Here is a 21,339-nt window from a genome sequence, read left to right on the forward strand (position 1 = left end):
TGGGGATATCCTGACTCCCGTATTGCCAGACAAGCTTGAAAACCAACTGCCAATCAAGAGGCCAACTTATCGCGACCTAAGAGGAGCCCACAGTCAACACGGTATGCGCTAGAGGATGAGAAAAGGCTTTGCCCTTATCCAGCAAGTCCTGTAGAAAACTGAGAATCACTGGCACCGAGCACTGGAAAGGCACTTCCTGCGACTTTGAACACCAGTCCTCAAACACATGCCATTTGGCACCATATAGTGACCTGGTAGAAGAAGCCCTAGCATTCTGAATGGTTGCGATGACATTCTGTGGAAGTCCAACCGTATCCAGGTTCAGCCTTTCACGGGCCAGGCCCAGAGCACCAACTGCTCCGATTGAGGATGAAATATCTCCCCCCGTGCCTGTGAAAGCAGGTCGCTGTGTAAAGGGAGAGGCCAGAGTTGGCTGTACAGGAGCTGGATGATGTCCGCCAACCAATGTTTCCCCAGCCAATGAGGGGCTATCAGGATGAGTGACAATCCCTGCTCCCGTACTCTGGCCAATGTGGGCAGAATCAGGGCCAGAGGTGGAAATGCATAAAGCAGAACCCGCGGCCACTCGTGTGCCAGCGCGTCTATCCCCATTGGTGCATCCCAATCCCTCAGGGAGAAGAAAATGGGATACTGAGTGTTCTCCCTCGAGGCATATAAAGGTACGCTAGGGCGACCGTAGCGAGCCCCAATCTGAGCAGCCACCTCTGGATGGAGTTCCCGTTCTCCACACAGAGGATTGCCTCTGGAGAGCAGGTCTGCTCCACAGTTCAGAACCCCAGGGACATGTGTGGCTTTCAGTGACAGGAGATGCACACTGCTCCACAAAATCAGTCTGTGAGCCAGTGTGTGCAACCGTGGGAGTCCGCAGACCCCCCTGTCTCTTGATGTAAGCTACCACAGTCGTGTTGTCTTACACCCTCCCCGCTGACAGGTGGGCTCTGAAGGAGACCGAGACCAGGGTCAGACCGATGGAGACTCTCTGACTGGGAATGAACATGCTCTTCTCCAGATTCACCCTGAACGCCAGGTCCTCGAGGAGGCGCAGAAGCAACCGTGTGTGCTCCAGCTCCCCCCAGTAGGACTATGCGGCTAGAAGCCAGTCATCGATGTACATGGCTATGCGGACACCCTGCTTTCTGAGAGGTGCAACAGCCGCCTCTGTACATTTGACCAACACCCGGGGGCTTAAGGAGAGACTGAATGGCAGGACCATATATTTGTAGGTCGTGCCGCAGAAGGTGAACCTCAGGAACTTCCTGTGAGGAGCACATATTGGTATGTGAAAATATGCATCCTTTAGATCGATTGAAGTGAACCAGTCACCTGGGCGCACAAAATGCAGCAGGGCAGTCTGCATCAGCATTCTGAACTTGTATGACCTGAGGTGCCTGTTCAGGTCGAGGATTAGGCAGAGCCCTGCCCCTTCTTTGGCATGAGAAAATACCTTGAGTAGAAGCCGCATTGGCTTTGCTCTCGAGGCACAACCTGTATTTCCCCTTTTGTCAACAGCAGCGATATCTCCTCCTGGAGTATCTGTGCTGACTTTCCCAGAGCATGAGAGAAAATTATCCTTGTGAACCAGGGAGGGCCGACAGCAAACTGGAGCCTGTACCCTCTGTCTGTTGTCCCAAGCACCCAAGCTGAGGCCCCACACATTCGCCAGCTCTCTCCCTTTGCAGAGAGAGGTGCTGTCCCAGCAGTCTCTACCACCGGGGGCACCCCCTTGTGCCAGAGCAGCACGGCACACCACAGGGGGCACAGTGTGGGAGGCCCGCACTGGTGAAGTGCTTATGTGGCCTGTCACCCCGGAAAAGGGAATTTCCGGTGGTGACGCAAAGGGTCTTATTTTCACAGTGTTTTTTAACAGTGCATATTTTTTTGTTTTTTTTCAGTGCCCACGGCAACATGCCTGGAGGCACAGGGGGTAACTTTATTGATTTGGGACACATGACAGTGCTTGTGAGACATACAGGGAGCATTGGAACAGCTCCTGTTTGTGAACAGTCTCTCTTCCTCTTTGTAGGGCGGGGAACTGTAGGTGCCAACTCTGGCCCTGCACGCTGCACGGAAGGTACACTCTGACACAGGCTCAGGAACGGAGCTGAAGAAGTGTAAATGACTAGGATCGCTTCTTCCATCTTACTCCCTGGGAGGAGGTTGGAGCTGGAGGGCCCCCTGGGCCACCGCCGCGATTTCTTTGGCCAAGGCCCCCTCTGCGGTGGGCCGGGCTGTGTTTGCGCTGGGGGCTGAGGGGCTGGGCATCTTGGGATCTTAAAGGCTGTGCCACTGACCTGCTGAGCCACAGCTAGAGTGAAGGCCCGGCGAGGAGTCACTTTTGCATGGTAGCAACAGCAGTGCCAAACAGCCCGTTGGGGTCCACGTCCTCATCCAGGATGTCACGCTTTGTCAGACAGATCAGAGAGGTTAAGCTCGCTCTTGGGCAATCATGGTGGACATAGCCCTCCCTGCTGATTGGACAGCGCACTTGGTGATATGGAGGCAGTGGTCAATAATAACACAGATTTCCTCCCACAACTCAGATGCTGGTAAGGCGGTCATCTGTTCCTGCAGTTCAGCCTGATATGCCAGGAGAGGAAGAGAGGAGGCATTCAGAGCCCTATCCGATGTGGCGACCAATTTATAAGCTCTATCAGTCATAGAGGACTGTAAGCGATCAACCTTGGTGGGCAGGGTGGGGCCAGAGGAAGACATTGTCAGTTTCTGAGTGGGGTGTAGGTGTGAGGCCTCTAGAGGTTCAATTGGAGGCATGTGGTAAATGCCTTTTTTCCACACAATCAAAGGTCAACCCCCCTTGGACAGGGTTAGCAGCAGAAAAGGTATTCTCCCAACAGCACACAGTCTCCTCCAGGCACTCAGGGAATATGGGTAAAAGCTGCCTAGCTGCCCGCTTGGCTTTTGGCAGCCTTTTCCCTTCATAGCAGGATACAGAAGTCTCCGCCTGCACCTTGGGCCATGGCATATCCAGCTTCTCAGCCGCCCTCCAGCACACTTAATGCAGGTCCATGCCTCTGGTGAGTGGGGGGAAGAGGGACCATCATCGTCCTCCCCCTCAGATAAGAGAATGTCGACCGAGACGTCGGAGTTGCCAGACTCCTCATCATCTCCCAGTAGAGAATCGAAATGATCAGCTGGCATGCAATCATCGAATCCCACGGGCAAGGGAGTGTCCCAGCTAGTGCTCAAAATGGCCGGCTCGTCATACTCCGTCGGGGCGGCCGCTGATGCTAGCAGTGGGTCCCAGGTGCCGAGGCTTGCCTTGCGTGACAGCCGACGGTGGAGACTTTTGAGAGTGAAACAGCTACAATGTTCACATGAGCCGGGTGTGTCCAGCACCGCTCGGGCATGCTGCAGGCCTAGACAGGCCACACATACTAGGTGAGTATCCATAGCCGATATCTTAGCCCTGCATACGCAATCCCGTGGTAGGGGTTTTATCGCTGGCGCGGGGCAAGCAGCGGTGTAGCTGGTGTGCTATCTGCCGGTATGTTAAGATTCGAGAGCACCATGGTAAGCGACTTATAGTCAAAGCAGAAATTAGCAACAATTAGCTGCTAGTGTGGAGGCTAGCTGGTTGCTAACTAATGTGACAGCAGACTTAGCTAACAATGTGAGGTGGCTAGCTGGGCTAAGGTGCTTGGTGTTACTTTGGCAACAGAGTAACAAAGTAGCTACAGTTAGTTGTATGGAGGCAGCAACAACAGCGTAAAAGACTTCTCACTGAAAATCCTGGATTTCTATGGCGAAGAAATCAGGATTCCGTACACGACACAGAACAATTAGTGCCCGGCGATCGAATGGTTAGCTCAGTCTATGGACAGTTAACCCAATGTTCCCATTAGAAGTCGCGTTGAGAGATGTAGCTTTCTGAGTGAAAAGCAAGAAGAGGTTTTTGAATGAGCTTATGACGCCGCATCATCCCTCTTATTGGGGGAGGACCTCACTCCTCCTAATGCAGTCGTCACAACTGCCAGTAGTGGCTGGCGTGTTGGCCTTCTGAGGACTACGCAAAGGGGCGTACCCCATAGTGAGATACCGTGCGAATGTTTGAAAGAGAACATGATTCCACTAAATGTCCTCTGCCTGAAGATACTAAAAAAGCATCTGTGGGTTGATGGATGCGGAACATACACACTGCCACACATGCTTTATTATGAGCATGTGAAACAGTTCATAATCAATTTGTTAAAGAGGGGGTCGGGATTTAACCGAACATGGGATTAGTCTCACAACCATCTAAGTGAGAGTCCTGCACCTTACCAACTGAGCTAAACAAACACAGTCATAAATAAATACTTAATAACTGAAAGAATCACAATCATAAATATTGAGTTATGAAATGTACTGTAACAAAGCTACTTTTTTTGCCTAGAATGAGAAGAACATATGTATGAGAACACTTCAGAGGTATATGAGAACATATAAACTTATTTAGTGAAAAGGCCTAAATGTATTTTGAAGGGAGACGCACAAAGAGGTTTTGTTTCTGTAGAAATCAGTTTAACTCTGTTTGGATCAAAACAGCAACTCTCTAATTTCTATTTATATATCTATATTTTCTATTTCTCTAATAAATCAGTTGTTTACATTTTTGTCCTGCAGATGATCAGAAAACAAAAATGTTTTCACCTGCACCAAGAAAAGAAGAGACACCAATGTTGTTGTTTTGTTTTAGAATTCATACTGTTTCTTCTGTGTTTGGGTTATGTTTCTTTTAGATAAATAATTTACAACACAGCAAAACGTAACAGTAACAGAATTACAGTGTATTTCAAAGTCTTGTTGACAGACACATAAATGTGCTTAAAGTTGAATTAAGTGACTTTTTGGACACTTGTAGGCAGCACAACATAATGACACATAGCAGCCCTGATATATTATCACATTATTGTTTTTTATAGCTAATGTGTTAGCAAACATTTGCCATTTATCCATATGTACAGTATAACAGTAGCATTTCTGCTCACTAAATATTCCTTCTCTAGCAGGTAGCATATGCATTGGGTTTATCATAGTAAATATCTGCTGTAAACAGTGTTTGTGAGAGTGAAATGTCTTCAAACCCAAAATAAAGAGTGTAAACACAGTAAAAAGCTCCAGTAAGCTGTAGTCCTTTTACATTTAAAACATAATATATTTAGTTGAAAGTGGTTATTTTCCTTGCACCATTTCTGGTGTGTTTGCATTATTTTTGTACTTTTTGCATTTCTACAGAGTATTTCTAATTTTTGCTTTTATTTTGCTGTTCTTTATTGTGTCTCAACTTTGTAAATTAATGGAAGAATATTGGGTTGGGATAAGACATTATGCTAATTAACAATATACATCAATATATTTTGAAAACTGCGACACAAAATGTTAAGTCTTTCTCTGTCATGTGATTTTACAGCAACTGAATATGTAACAGTCTTTAAATATAAAGCTGATGATACACAGAGCAACTTTTAAAGCAATCATTCAAGGCAACGTTGCCGTCAATGGTAATGAGTAAAGATTGCTACCGTAATCCCCTTCCCCCACCACTCTGCCGCCCCGCACCGCCGATATCCGTGCCTTTTTGTGGTCTAACTTCTGGCAGTCTGGTGGATAAAAGACATGGAGCAAAGTGGTATTGAAGTAATTTACTGAGCAGGATATTGTCCTGTATATTTTACTCTCAGGAATTAAGCAACAGTTTTAGGCACAATCAGACTTTTTATCTTAAGTTAAATATTATCTTTAAAATTACATATTAATTTTATAGGAGTGCATAAAGCAAAGTTAATGTCCATATAATTTGTGAAGAGTTTTTAAATAGAACCACCCAGTGTGGTATTTTGTTTTTTGGGTTATATAATTCTCTGATTTCCTAATTGCATGTGTCTATCCTGGTTCATTCGAAACACTTTATAACTTTGTTTTGAAAAGTGCTAAATTTATTGTCATCGTGTTAACATTGTTGTTCAGAGCAAGCCCCTGTACACTCAGCTGCTCGGGGCGCCGCACTGAGGAGCAGCCCTGTCACTCTGACATCTCTCCATGTGTTGTTGCATGTGTGTGTATTTCAGACCTGTGTGTGTATACTAATGACAATAATAACACCAGAGTGAGAATATTGAATTTCCCCTTGTGTGATGAATAAAGTATGTATTCTTCTTCTTCTGCATGTTAGTATGCTGATTAACATTTAGCTCAAAGCACTGCTATGCCTACATACAACAGAGCTGCATCACAGAGCTACTAGCATGGCTTTAGAGTCTAGTCCCTAATACCTCTCACATTATCAACTAAGTAAACAAACTGTGTGTAATAGTAAATAAGAAGCATCATTTCTGGTTTTCCGAACATGCAGTTTGAAGAGCCACGATAACAAAGGGTTGATGAAGGTAATAATTAAGCATGTCAAGCCTGTGGACGTCTTGATGACGTTTCATTTATTGCAGATAATCTTAGCTTTTATTCTATTGTTGCACAAACACAGACAGCAGAAGGTCAGATAACATTAGAAGAGGTCCAACCAAATCATGAACTATACGTTTCTCAGGTCAACCATACTTGTGTTCCTCTCCTCAGGTAAGATATGTATTAAAAGTTCTTTATCAATAGAACTACAGGTTGTGAAATGTTAACTATGTTCATATTTCAGTAGGTCTGTGCTATGGAGCTGGTGTACTCACTGTTGACTCCCTCCGTGGAGCAGCAGGGGAGAGCGTGGCCTTTAAAACATCTGTAAAACCAACAGCTGAACCGTTTCTGGCATTAACTTGGAGCTTCAATGGGACCACCAATGTAATAACCTCAACCAGTGTAGATGTAGTCGGACAAGGCTATGAGAGCAGGATCGTCCTAGAAAAGTCTACTGGATCTCTGGTGCTTATGAACCTGACTGAAAAAGACAGCGGCGAATATGAACTATCATCATCCCATATGGAGCGGAGCAGATTCAAGGAACTGTCAAACTGGAGGTGCTGAGTGAGTAAGATAGATTTATCTGACACTGTTTTTAATGTTAGGAAGGAACTGAAAACAATGCTTTGTAGTATCAACATATTTATTTTACTGTAATACTGCACTGCTAAGATGTCTGTTTTAAGAATGCACAATGAATGTTGCTTAGGTGTGGTGTCAACAAGTCTCTTGTGTTTGTATACATTTTTTGTGCACAGCCAAAGTGTCAAGACCCACTATGGCCTGCCCCACAGAAAACGTAATAGAAGGTAAAACCTCTGTGAACCTAACCTGCAATGCTGACGGCTTTGTGTCCAACAGAGTGTTGATGAAAGACGGCCGACCTTTGGTTTCTGGAGAGGGATTCAGCTTTTACGACAGCAAGAGCAGAGTGTTGTCTATCAGCCCTGTCGACAGGAGAGACACTGGAGAGATTCTTTGTAATGTCAGCAATGATTTCAGTTTTGATACAGCTAACTGCAGACTGAAAGTCTATTGTGAGTATTTTCAATTACACATTTCCTGATTTTGAATATTCGCTTATCATTACTTAAGTGCATAGAAAAGGCTAACTATTTCAGTCTCATCATAATTATTATCTTCCTAATGATCTCCTTCATCCTCTTCCTCAAATGTTCAGATGGACCTGACAAACCAACAATCATTCAGAGGCCAATAGGAGCAGAACTTGAAGAGAGTGTCACTCTTAGCTGCTCTGCTGACTCCCTACCAAAGGCAACTTTCTTCTGGACGTTCAAACACATGAAGATGTACGGGCCCCTGCACTACATCCATGAGATGGAGGAGATGCACCTGGGGAGCTACACCTGTACCGCCCAAAATGCTGTCACTGGTTTAGAAACCTCTGCGCTCCACACACTGCGTGGTAATTGAGCTCTATCTCACAGCTCTCTAAATTGTCAGTACTGATGTGTGATTGCAAATGGAAAAGTAATGTTTTTTTTTTCTTCTGCTCCAGACTCATCTACTCCCATCATTGGTTCTATGTCTATGATGGTTTGCACCGTCCTGACGTTGATGGAGCTAATTTTAGTCTAAAGACTAAGAATAAGTGTGTGTGTTTTAGATCATTCTCTGAGTTCAGCATTGTTGATGTGTTTCTTTAAATGTTATGTTCATGTAAAATAAAGCTGTGAATGATAAACGACAAAACTGTTGTTCTTCATATTTGCTTTTGTTCCTGCAGTATGTTCTGAAATATACAGCTGTGACATTCATTGTTGTATTTAATGACTAATAACTGTCTCAGTTTTTCTTCTTCTTCTTTTGTTTTGAGATAACTGAAGCCTACATAACATTCCAAAAATCAGGAACATCCTGTCTCAAAATTATGCGGAAAAATTAGTCGACGCATTTGTCACTTCTAGGTTGGATTACTGCAATTCTTTATTATCAGTGTGTTCGAATAAGTCCAAGACTCATTAAGACTCTTCAGCTCATCCAGAATGTTGCGCCACGTGTAATGACAAGAACCAGGAAAAGAGATCATATTTCTCCTGTATTAGAATCGCTGCACTGGCTTCCTGTAAAATCTAGAATATAATTTAAAATCCTTCTGCTCACATACAAAGCTCTTAATCGTCAGGCACCAATTCAATTCAATTCAAATTAGCTTTATTGGCATGAATGTAATAAAAATGATGCCAAAGCATCATATATACAACATAAGAACAATCAGCCCCACACATTTAACAAGTAATTAAAGTAAAGTAAATATATATTATTATATATAAAGTAATCAAAGCGTATGTGTGTTTAAAAAAGGGAAAAAAAGAAATATTAAAAATTTAAATAAAATAAATAAATAAAACAGTAAGCGTGTGTTAAAAAATATATATTAAAAATAAAATAAATAAACAAAACAGTAAGCGTGTGTGTGTTAAATAAATATATATTAAAAATAAATATATAAACAGTAAGCGTGTGTGTTAAAAATATATATATATTAAAATAAAATAAATAATCAAACGGTAAGTGTGTGTGTGTGTGTATTAAAAAATAAAAAATATATAAAAAAATAAAATAAAATAAATAAATGAAACAGTAATGTGTGTATATATTAATAGACAAAATTTTTTTTAAAGAATTAATTGATTAAAAAAAAAAAGAAACCAGTATCAAATGTAAAAACAAAACAATTACTAAAATATCAAATGATCAAATAATAATTTGAAAATCTGTACAATTATTTGTTAGTCTGAGGTTCCACTGGTTGTCCTCACTTCATGGCATGAGGAGACATATTTTGCAGCAATTATTTTGCATTTGGGTATTTCTCCCAGTAAACAGGGGAGTTTCTTTGTGTCTGATATGAATTTGAATTTGGGGTATATTTGGGAAATAAAAAAGTGTTTTTGTCAAGTGTTTTATATTTAGGGCATGAGGTTAGAAAGTGCAGCTCTGTCTCTACCTGTCCCCTGTCACAAGCAGAGTCTCTCCTCTTGTGGTAGCCAGCTCTGTCTCTGGCGACCCTTTTCTATGGCCAGGCTGTGTTCACTCAGTCTGTTTGTTGTCAACATTTTTCTTAATTTGGGACATTTTATTGTACTCAGGTAATTTGCCAGTGTGAATTCTCTTTTTAGGGTCAGATAACATTGTAATTTACTTTGTGTTTTGGTCGTTTCTTTCCAGTATTCAATACATTTTTCTTTCTGCTTGCTGATAATTTGGTTTGGTCTGCTTGAGTTGGTGTTGCTGTCTTGATTCTGTTGGGGACTTGTTACTGCAGAGAGCCTCAGGACCATCTGGCTGAGGGGACTCTTCTCTGGTTTCAGCTCCTGGTATGTTAGGGCTTTGTGGTGATGTCTGGGGGTTAACTGATTTTAAGTGATTGTAAAATTTAAGTGATCTTTTCTGTATTTTTAGTAGGAGGGCGTATTGGCCGAGCTCTGCTCTGCACAGGTTATTTGGTGTCTTTCTCTGCACCTGCAGGTTGCTCTTACAGAACTCAGTATGGAAAGATTCTATGATTGATTTCATTATTAAGTTTTGGCCCCCAGATTTTGCTACCATATAGAATTATTGGTTCTAGTACAAATTGGAAAATTTCAATTGGAATATATTATAATGTGTCTTTTTATTGTATAGAAAGCTCTCCTTGCTTTGTCCCTCAGATCTTTCACAGCCATGTTGAAGTTCCCTGTGTATGTAATGTTGAGGCCAAGGTAAGTATAGTTTTTTGTGTGTTGTAATTTAGTGGTGTCTAAATAGAAATTGTGTGTAACCTGATTTCTGTATTGTTTCTGAAAGATCATTATCTTAGTCTTTGCTGTGTTTACTGTCAGGTCTGACAGAATCTCTGCAGGAGATTAAGGTGCTGCTGCAAACCTTCTTTAGTAGGTGAGAGCAACACTAAGTCATCTGCATACAGCAGACCTCTCATCTCTGTGTCGTTCAGGAGGAGGCCAGGTGCCATGGAACTCTCTAATTGGTTTGCTAATTCATTGATATATAGGTTGAAGAGAATTGGTTTTTCACTGTCAAGTGTTTCTTTTAACTGCAAGGTGTCCACACTTGACAAGGACCAGACTTCGGATTTCACTCAAAATAATTTATTTGAATAATTGAACAGGAGTTGAACAGTATAGGTGAAAAACCTTTAAACACAGAAATAAAAAGCATTTTGAATAAACAGGTATTTCCACAGTAAACACAAGTCAAGGTAAATATTTCAAAAACGGTAAGTATATTTAAATTCAATATTATTCTTCACATTTCACCAAACTAATTATGCATTTTAATTAATCTTTAACAAAACAATTTTGGCTTACTATTTAAGCATTCTTTTACACAAATTAGGTAGAAAACCCACACATTTTAACCATATATATCCATGCATTTGAACATAGTTTCTCCCTCTCTTCAACCATGCAGCGACAACTTTAACACACCCATATTAACACCTAAACAGAAAAGATTTAAACAACATTCAAGTGAGCTTACTGACAGCCCGTCAGAATCAAAAGTCTCATTTCCCGCAGTGGATGTGTGCTGCTCATTCCGTCGTGTCAGTCCCTTTCCACCAGCCAAATGACTGCGTTATATGCTCCCGCTGATTGAAGTGTGTGCGAGCTGCTGATTGCTCAATCTAATTCACCTGGTCGAGGGTGCGCCAGGGCGCGCACGCACGGTCACACGCGGCTGCCGATGCAGAGCGGGGCGGCACGCAGGTGAGACGGCATGCAGGAGGAGGCGGGCACACGGGAGACAGGCACACCTCTGCCAGATCAGCGCGACACCTCCCACTCGATCTTTACGTGGCGGCGCCTGGAAAGATCGTACTCTCAGGTGGGCTGGTCTCTGACTTGATCCTCCCATGGTATGAGGACCACAAGGCGCCGGACGTCCCGATGCAGTATGGTACTTGATCCAGGATCTGCGGCACCAGGTCTTGAGCTTCTCACAGAGATGCTGGAACTTGGGGAGACTCTCACATGAACATCTCGGACGACACCTCTGAAATCAGGATTTGCGCCGATGACTCTTGCAAGCCTGAACTGCCCTCTCAGTGCATTTTGGTCGCAGAGCCAAACTATGTCTCCAATGGTAACGTTCCTTTCAGCAGTATGCCACTTACTGCGAATGAACAGGTTCGGGCCAGCAAGTTGGCTCCAGGACTTCCAGAAGTTGTTTACTATCGTTTGCACTTCTTTGAGCCTCTTGAATGGGTAGGTGGTGTAGTCGACAGTTTTGAAGTCTCCACTTTGTGTAGCTCGACCAAGCAATAAGTTGTTCGGCGTGATGTACTGGATGCGCTCTTCTCGGCTTTGGACTCTGGCGTCAATGGGTCTCTCATTGGCAAGATTAGCAGCTAGCTGGAGCACTGTCAGGAACTCACTGAAGGTAAGACCTTCTACATTGCCAAGGCTTTGGAGGGCTCTCTTGGTGACTCTGACAGCAGCTTCGGCGGCTCCGTTTCGGTGAGGTGAATCGGCCGGGAGGATTTTCCACATCCAGGTCGTCTCATTTTTGGCAGCATACTCTTCAAGTGACTCTTTGCTCTGTTGATTCAGGTAAGTGTACATCTCTTTTAGGACAGGTCTCGCTCCGACAAAGTTTGTACCAGGATCAGACCAGATTTTACGGGGATGGCCTCGGACAGCGGTGAATCTCTGGTAGGTAAGCAGGAAGCTCTCTGTTGATAGTGTGTTTGCCAGCTCGACATGAATGGCTCGGCTGGACATACAGCAAACACGACGCCCCATACTTTCATGGTCACTCTCTTTTTGACATCATCCTTCACATGGTAAGGTCCAAACAGGTCAACGGCGTAAACTCGAATGGTGCAGCAGGACTAGACCTCTCATCAGGTAAGTTTCCCATTATTTGCTTGCAGGTTCTTGCTTTTGCTTTCTTGCAGACGATACACTTGTCAACGACTTTTTGGGCAATGACCCTTCCTCTGATGACCCACGCCTTTATCCTCATCCGCAGCAGGGTTCCCGCCACACCTTCATGTCCCTTACTGTGTGCTTCTCTGGCTAGCAGGGTAGATAACCAGGCTTGGAAAGGTAGGAGGGGAACAGCTCTGCGGTCTTCTTTGAAGGTCTGGATCCTCCCACCACAAACTAGAAGTCCACTTGTTTGGTCTCTGTAGACGACTAATCTGTCTGTTGTGGTGCCTGGGAAGTTGACGCCCTCTTGTGCTGCTAGGCAAAGGTCTCGAAACACGTCCCGTCTCTCTCTGACTGTAAGGATACCCGAGGATGGTACTGCCTCCCACTTTTCTTGGTCTCTGGTTTCGGCACTTAAGAACTTTTTAGCTGCTCTCCAGATCCAAGCCACAGTCCCAATCAGCCTTCTCAGGTTGCTGAAGTGCTTTCCATCGACTAGATGCCGGACTGCTGCTCCTGCTGGTGGTCTTTCATACTCTAGCTGGGCTGGATTTTGTGCCGTTTTCAGGCGACATCTGGAGAGTAGTGCTACGAATGTTTTTTTCTGGATCCTTGTGACTTTGTCTCGAGCTTGGGCTGCGACGTCTCTGGCGGATTTCTTTGGCCACTCATCGTCAGGAAGTTGGAGGAACTTTGGACCCGACTGCCACTCGGAGTCCTCAGTTAGGGCATCTGGACTGGCCCCTCTAGTGATGATATCTGCGATGTTTGCTGGCCCTGGAATCCACCACCAGTCTTGGACGTCGGTACTGCTCTGGATCTCACCAACGCGATTTGCGAAGAAAGTCTGGTAGCCATAACTCTCACGCTGTATTGCACCCAGGACTGTTTGACTGTCGACAAGATGATACCATTTCTTGACCTGGAGTCGGCAGTGTCTCTGGAAGTAGGTCTTGAGGCGGGCTGCGAAGACTGCTCCGCATATCTCAGCTTTTACAGGATCCCCTTTGTGGTCAAGGGGGGTCAGCTTGGATTTGGATTCGACCAGTCTCACAACGACACCACGGCTGCAACTCCAGCGAAGATACATCACTGCGCCATATGCGTGTTGGCTGCCATCAGAGAATGTGATTGCACTGGGCTCTGCGCAGAGATCTGGTGGAGTCAGGGATCTGGTGAAACGAAGTTGGCTCAGGTCAGCATATTCTTCCAATCGCTTTATAGCATCTTCTCTGAGACCTTCAGACAAAGCAGCATCCCACGAGTCTTCTAGCCAGTATTTTACCTTGGCTTCTTGAAAAGCTCTCCTGACCAGGATGGCACCCTTTTGTTTGACAGGAGTCACAAGGCCGAGTGGGTCATACAGGCTAGAAACCTGGCTTAGCAGCTCTCGTCTGGTGAGTGGATCAGGTGTTTGATTTCTGACCTCCTGTCTGAGCAGGTTTTGACCAAGGCGCATCTTTCTCCTTTTCTTTGAGAAGTTAACTGCAACCATGACATGGAGTTTATCGTCATTGATGGTGTAACCAAGGCCAAGGGCTTTGTTGTCGTCTTTTGTCAGCTGGTTTGGTAGGATCATAGTCTTTGGTATCTCATCCTTGGGTTCTTTCCTCCCACCTTGAATGGAGTAAACCCAGGGCTTTATGTGGAATCCTCCAGCTTTCAGGATGTGTTTGATGTTGGCTGTGAGGCATTTCAGATGGTCAAGGTCGTTATGTGAAGTCAGGATGTCGTCGACGTATACATCTTCTCCCAGCACGCGTCTCTCTTCCTTGAAGTGACTGAATGAAGGTAAGTTCGCAGTTTCTCGCATGGCGACTTGGGCTATGCAACCGGCAGGTTTGTCTCCGATGTTGACTCTTGTTATGGCAAAATCTTCTATTTCGGCATCTTCACTGTCACGCCACAGGAATCTGTGCAGGTGGACCTCTCGATCTTCCAGCCAGACAGAGTTGTACATCTTCCGGATGTCTCCAAGGGCAGTGTAGACACCAGTTCGGAACCTCAATAAGACAGCTCGGATTGGGTTCAGGACATCAGGACCTTTGATGAGGATGTCGTTCAGACTGAGACCTCTGCACTTTTGGCTGCTGTTCCACACTAGTCTGACTGGGGTGGAGACTGAGTGTGGGTTTAGTGCAATGAGATGACTTATGTACCACACTGGCCCGGTCCAACTCTGCAGAATGTCTTTGGACAGCTTCATTGCGGCCCTGCGGTTCACCATCTCATGGATCTGTGCAGCGTAGGCCGCCTTCCACTCAGGTTCTTTTGATAGCTGCTTCTCAGTTCTGAGGAATGTTGCCTCTACTGCTTTCCTGTTGTTTGGCAGGGTTGCTGGATCTTCTGCCCACGGATACTTAGCATGCCAGTGTGGTTCGGTGCTGTGTACATCTCCAGTCGTGTATGTCAAACCATTTCTTATGATCTCCATCTCCCTTTCTTCTGCAAGAGTTATCTCCTTTCCCCCTGGCTGGCAGTTCCCGCAGCGACACCCTCCACATCTCGGCTGACAGGCGGCTCCGATGCTCTCCCACCTCCACCACTTCAGAAAGTCTTTGCTGCTGGTGGCTGTGTTAGACTGGGTCTCGGAGTGGTCGGAATACTGGCAGGAAATTGGGTCTGTCGTGAATTCGAGATATTTGACTGCTGAAGTTCTCATTGATCTGGCGAAGTGAGTCTTGGACGAATGGGCCATCAGGGTGACTTCCTCAAAGAGGTCTGGATGCATGCCCCCGACTGTCTTGCCTAGTGGACCCTCCCAGAACACCAGGTCACCAATTGAACGGATTTTTTTTCTTCTGCAAGAGTTATTGGTTACTGAGATTGCATCCCTGCTTCACTCCCCGGCCCTGGGAGAAGTTGTTTGTTTGTTTCCAATCTTTATGGCACATTTACTTTTTGTATACATGTTCTTAATCAAATCATATGTTTTTCCTCCAATGCCACTTTCAAGTAGCCTATAGAAAAGGACCTCGTGCCAGATGGAATCAAAGGCTTTTTGGAAGTCAACAAAACAGACATATACCTTTCTTTTCTTAATGTTTTGATCAATTAGAGTCTGGAGGGTAAATATATGGTCTGTTGTGCGACAATTTGGCATTTATGCAGAATATTGTGGTTATCAACAAAGTTGACAAGTCGTTTATTAATGATGTTGCAGAATATTTTTCCCAGGTTACTGGATACACATATTCCTCTGTAGTTATTTGGGTCATATTTATCTCCGGATTTATGAATTGGGGTTATTAAACCTTTGTTCCAGATGTCTGGAAAAGTTCCAGTTGCTAGAATAGTATTGAATAGTTTTAGTATAGCCAATCTGATTTTATGGTTTGAGTATTTGATCATTTCGTTGAGGATTCCATCAATACCGCAAGCCTTTTTTCCTTTCAGGGACTGGATGACTTCTGTTAATTCTTGTTCTGTTACAGGGTAATCTAGAGGGTTTTGGTTGTTTTTTATCACCGCCTCCAGAGTTTTTCATTTCGTGAATATCTTGTACTGATCATCATTTTTTTTGTTATATTATATATAAGTGATTAATCCAAGTATTTCCATCTTGGATTGCAAAATCATCCTGCTGGGTTCCCCTTCGAGGGAACTCGAACTGCGTCGGTTACGACACTATGGGAACGCCTCTAGGCGAAGCAGGTCTGAACGTGAATGAAATCACTCCAATCCTATTGGCTTGTTGCTAGAATGGTAAGGTGTGACGGAATAACCGGAGGAGTATAAAGCACACCTGTACACACTCATCATTAGCTTTTTTCTATTCAGCTTCTATTTCAGCTTTTATTTTCTATTCTCCCCTCGACTTGCGTCCTCCCTGCGTTACCCTCCAGCCATGTCGCACCACATCTACGCTCGTGGGGAAGGCGTACATGGCAGCGGGCCAGGCAGGTGCGAGCTTGCTCACCATGGCGGTGCTTCAAGCCTACCAAGCCGACCTGCTACAGGAGATGGTTCAGAAGGGGGGTCCCTCTGAGGAAGATCTGGTGGAGCTTCGCAGAACCCCGGAGCGTTAGACGCAGGGCGAAGCGTTCCGCCAGTACCTCCCTCGCCGGTCTGTACCCAAGGCAGCTGAGGCTGCCAGGCGTAGGTCCCTTCCCTCTACGAGCTCCTACGGAGAGGAGAGGAAGCAGAGTGTTGCTTCTCGGGGGCCCCCCCGAGGAGCTGGGGCAGCGAGACGGCGCTCTCACCCTCAGCCTTCTGAGAGACGCGATCTGAGGACCGTCATCCAGTCCCGACAGAGCTCAGGGAAGACCGGAAGACCGGGGTAGGGGAGTCTTTCTCCGGCTCTCCCCTGTCGTTATGGGGCTTCAGGGGTCCACCAGAAGATCACACGAGACACCAACCACCAGCCCCGAGGGGTTGGTTCCGTTGGCAGACTTTGCAGAGGCTTGGCGGAGCCTGACGAACATTTCTCCGTGGGTCCTGCACACTGCCATACATGGGTTTCGACTACAGTTCAAAACCTGCCCTCCAAAATTCAACGGGGTGGTTTGGACTGTGGTCCGCCCGGAGCAAGGTCCGGTGTTGGGACAGGAAGTTCGTACTCTGCTGAGGAAAGGGGCCGTGGAACGTGTCTCCCCCCAGACAGAGACGCCGGTTCTACAGCCGGTACTTCATAGTCCCCAAGAAGGACGGAGGGCTGTGCCCTATTTTGGATCTGCGGGTTCTAACCGGTCTCTGAGGAGATTCAGGTTCAAGATGCTCATCATCCCCGCCATCGTGACACACATCCAATCTGAGGATTGGTTCGTCACAATAGATCTAAAGGACGCCTATTTCCACGTCTCCATCCGTCCTTCTCACAGGAAGTTCCTGAGGTTCGCCTTCGGGGGTGTGGCTTACCAGTATCGGGTTCTTCCATTCAGCCTGGCACTTCCCCTCGCACATTCACCAAGTGTATGGATGCAGCGCTGGCCCCGCTGAGGCTCCAGGGCATCCGGATTTCAACTACATCGACGACTGGCTCATCCTAGCCCAGTCTCAAGAGTTGGCGGTTCGGCATCGAGATGTCGTTCTGGCTCATCTGCGGCGTTTAGGGCTGAGGCTCAACGCAAAGAAGAGTGTGCTGGAACCCACCCAACGGACTACGTTCCTAGGGGTAGTATGGGATTCGACAACGATGCGGGCACAATTGTCTCCGGCACGTGTCGACACCATATTAGCTGCCGTGAAAGGGGTGAAGTTAGGCCACGCCATCACTATAAAACACTTTCAACGAGTGTTGGGTCTCCTGGCGCTGCGTCCAGCGTCGGCTGACAACCGACTGGACAGCTGGGCTGGAGGCCATGGACCTGACATGAGGAGCTGGAGTCAGCCTGACCACCGACTGGACAGCTGGGCTGGAGGCCAAGGACTGGACAGCTGGGCTGGAGGCCATGGCCCGGACACGAGGAGCTGGAGTCGGTCTGACCACCAACGGAGCTGGTGTTGGTCGGACCACCGACGAGGGAACAGGAGTCGGCTGGGCCATCGGCGAAGCAGGTGCCGGTCGGACCACCGACGGAGCACGAGGAACAGGAATTGGCTGGACCACCAACGGAGCTGGAGTTAGTGGGGCCACTGACGAGGGACCAGGAGTCGATTGGACTGTATTTATGGGAAGTGCCATATGCGCTGTAAATATGAAAACAAGAGAAATAATGAGACTCTTTGCCTTCAAGCACCAAAGAAAAAGAGATAACATGTGCAACGTCTGCATAAGCACAAATGTCACTAAATGCTCTACACAGTTAATGAAAAATGTATTAATCTGAACAAACAATTGCAAATACAATATCTCCTACATGAGAGTCACATTCATTGCATTCTTTCTTTGGTCAAACTGGTAAAACAATTCAAAAATTCCATTGGGTGCCAAGTGACACTTAAAGAAAAAGCTATGTTCAGGTTGAACAGTTGAAAGAAGAGTGGACAGAGGTTAATGGTAAACAAGAGATCCCTAAATGTGTAAATTCATTTGAAAGGCAAAACCGAAACCCCTTAAAACCTTTGTAAGGGGTACATAATTTTCCCCTTATGTACACCTTAATTAGATTAATGTAATATGTATTCTCTATTATGACTCTTTACACATCAAATCTGCATAGCAACACCAGCCCATTTCATGGGAAAGTAGACAAATAAACACAAATACACCAATCACAGACTGGGTATTTCTTTTGTCATTGGTCACTTCCAGACCGGTCAGCTATAAAGTGGCCGGTTCATAACTCCATAGTATAGCAGTTAAAAATTCCTAAAAGGTGTGGTTGTGTTGCTCTAGTGAAATACAAAATAGTACAAACCTAAGTGACTAGAAACTAAGATGCGACTTACTTAGATGTGAAGAAATTTCCATTGCAGAAGAAATACGGTCATATTGTCATCTGGAAAGCAGCTTTTCATGTCAGCCACAGTTTGGCCCTGAATGTTCACCTTCATTGAAAAGTAAAGGCCTATTAAGGTATAAATTAAGGGGTAGTTTTCATGTTTTTTAACAGGTTTTAACCCCTACAACCGTTTTAAAAAGAGCATATAATCTAGTAAATGTACCTTAATATATACAGCCCATTAATTTACAAATTAATTATTCCCTTAAAATCTCTTTAAATATACCTTCATTTAATCATTATTAACAGGTAAACTACAGGTAAAGAATTAATTTATTCGGTGTCATAGTGATTAAGTTGTGGTGTTTCTATGCAGGAGAAATCAACTGTGTGAAAAACTCACAGGGAGTTTGAGCTTTACTCATGAGTAACTTATGGGGGAAGGGAAATTTGGCCAAACACTCAGATTCACTCACAGATTCATTAGCTCAGGTTGGAAGAGGTTGGTTCATTCTCTTTATCTCATTTATTTTGAACCTATCATCGTTTTTAAAAAGAGAGAACATGTAAAATATAACTTGCAGGTTTGTATAACAAAAGAGCAAAAAAGTTAGCCCTGGTTTCACTTTTTTGAATGACTTCCCTGTTGGCATGAGGCCTTTCACAGAAATATGCTGACAGTGTAAGCTCCTCATTGTAACACATAGCAACGTTTAGTGACATTTACCATAAACTTTCCTGAATTACTCCTGATCATCACTTGCGGGAAAAGATTTTGATATTTCTTACAGGCCACAGTTTCTTAAGACTTAATAAGACTTAATGCATTTATTGTACCTGCAGATATCCATCTAATAACTATGTTTGACTATCAGCTATTGCTTCTTCTTCTGTTTCATGTGGAACTGAATCTCTAGTTATAGTTTACTTTTGCAAGCCAGTGTTTTGGATCATTATGCCTATAGATCTCCACTTTGTGAGATCCTGAACTTTATCAGTATGGAATTAAATTACAAAGGTGTATATCTCTATTAAGCTTTAAGCTGTTCCTCTGGAACAAAAGATTAAAGTTCATTATTGTAATGACAAATCAACAAGCTCCAGTGATGTAGTATCAATGTAGTATCCCTGTCCTGCGAAATACCACTTAGTTAAAGTTAAAGTTAAATTAGATATTGTTAAAAAAAACTTTTCATTGGGCATCATTGTGTCTTCTGACTCTAGTCACTGGAATAATTGTCACGAACTGGTTGATGATTAAACACTGACGAAGTGCTTTGACTAGGTAAACTCAAGTCCAAATTAGTCCTCTATAACTTGAACTGAGAGGAGGTGCAGGCTTCTCTACTGCAGTGGTTCTCAATCTAGCTTATTTCTGTCGCCCGTATAAAAATTAACTCCACTTTTGCTGGGATGGTGGGCGCATGAACTGTTTTTTGCTTCTGAGGGGCATGACAGGCATGATTTTGAGAACCAGTGCTCTAACCACATGTCAGCTGTTTGTGGCTTCCACTCTTAACCTGAACAGCATATCCACTGCGGTCACTTCTTGTGAACCTGAGAATAAAGTTGTGCGCCATTAGCATAAGGTTGAGGAGCTGGACTCTTCATCCGCTGCAAGTGGACATCATAGGAAGGGGGAGAAGATGCTGCAGGAGGATTGTTGTTCACGCTGACCTGAGCGTATTCTGATGTCTTATTCTGTAATCCCAGCTGGACTGTCCCACCATCTTTGTTATGAAACCTGATATCTGCATAGTTCAGCTCCTAGAAACAAAAATGAGGGGAGTGAGAAAGATATTAAATCTCTTTTTGATTCAAAGTTAAGAGAATCTGATCATCTCTAAAATCTAACATTTACAGTTATGTGACATTAGATAAAATATCAACAAATATCAGATTAATATTGCCAAAACAAGAATAGCCTTAAACAAGAGAGGCTATATCATATATGTTATGTTTTAGACACATATACACTTCAACTCCACTGGGTCAAGTGAATATCCTCTTCCTGGTTCAAAGTCTGATGTTGAGCACTGTGGTAAACACAGGTCCTGGATGAGTGCAAGAGGAATCCTCTTTCAATCAATCTAATCAAACCTGATTGTAAACTGGCCATTCTTATATTAAAGCACACTTTATAAATAATCTTTTCTCAGCATCTTGTATTTTCATTAGCTCATGCGATGTTGTATTTTGTGCAGATTCACATGCTACTTACTACTGTATTATTCTTGAGTATTACCCATTTCTTACTACTATTACAACTTCTACTGTTTATAATGAAGAAAGGTTAGTGCAAACTGCTGAATTGTTTGGCATTTAATAATTTTAACACTGAACAAAGGCATAATTTGTACTGTATCAAATTGTGCTCTATATGTAATAAAATCATTAATTAAATATAAGCTGATTTATTTATCCCTTTGGATCCTCGAGTTATTGTTTACTCATGTATATAAAACATAACTCCAAAGATGATAAATCAGTCATTACTTGAAATTACATGTATTCAAATGCAAACATACATGTAAGCGGTTATATGCAATTTGCAATGGAACATGGGCATAAATTTTGAACTGAGAATCATGTAGGCATTCCCAGATTAACTGAGTAGCTTGATTTCTCAAGTAGTTTGTCATCTGGTTTCTCAATTGTACACACTGATGACTTTTACCTGACTTCCTGAGAATGCT

General features: G+C 44.2%; 2 protein-coding genes across 2 annotated transcripts in view; one reads left to right on the forward strand and one right to left on the reverse strand.

The window, feature by feature from the left end:
- Positions 1-21,339, reverse strand: part of LOC119897360 (carcinoembryonic antigen-related cell adhesion molecule 5-like) — a 138,723-nt gene that overhangs the window by 105,058 nt on the left and 12,326 nt on the right.
- Positions 7,294-8,122, forward strand: LOC119897364 (pregnancy-specific beta-1-glycoprotein 5-like). Its single transcript, XM_038711009.1, has 3 exons — positions 7,294-7,463; positions 7,607-7,852; positions 7,946-8,122. The coding sequence occupies exons 1-3, from the start codon at positions 7,295-7,297 to the stop codon at positions 8,023-8,025; spliced, it is 495 nt and encodes a 164-aa protein (XP_038566937.1). The 5' UTR covers position 7,294; the 3' UTR covers positions 8,026-8,122.

This window comes from Micropterus salmoides, unplaced genomic scaffold, assembly GCF_014851395.1.
Source record: "Micropterus salmoides isolate LMB-PRFRI ecotype aquatic unplaced genomic scaffold, ASM1485139v1 Ms_hic_scaffold_11, whole genome shotgun sequence".
Classification (NCBI taxonomy): domain Eukaryota; kingdom Metazoa; phylum Chordata; class Actinopteri; order Centrarchiformes; family Centrarchidae; genus Micropterus; species Micropterus salmoides.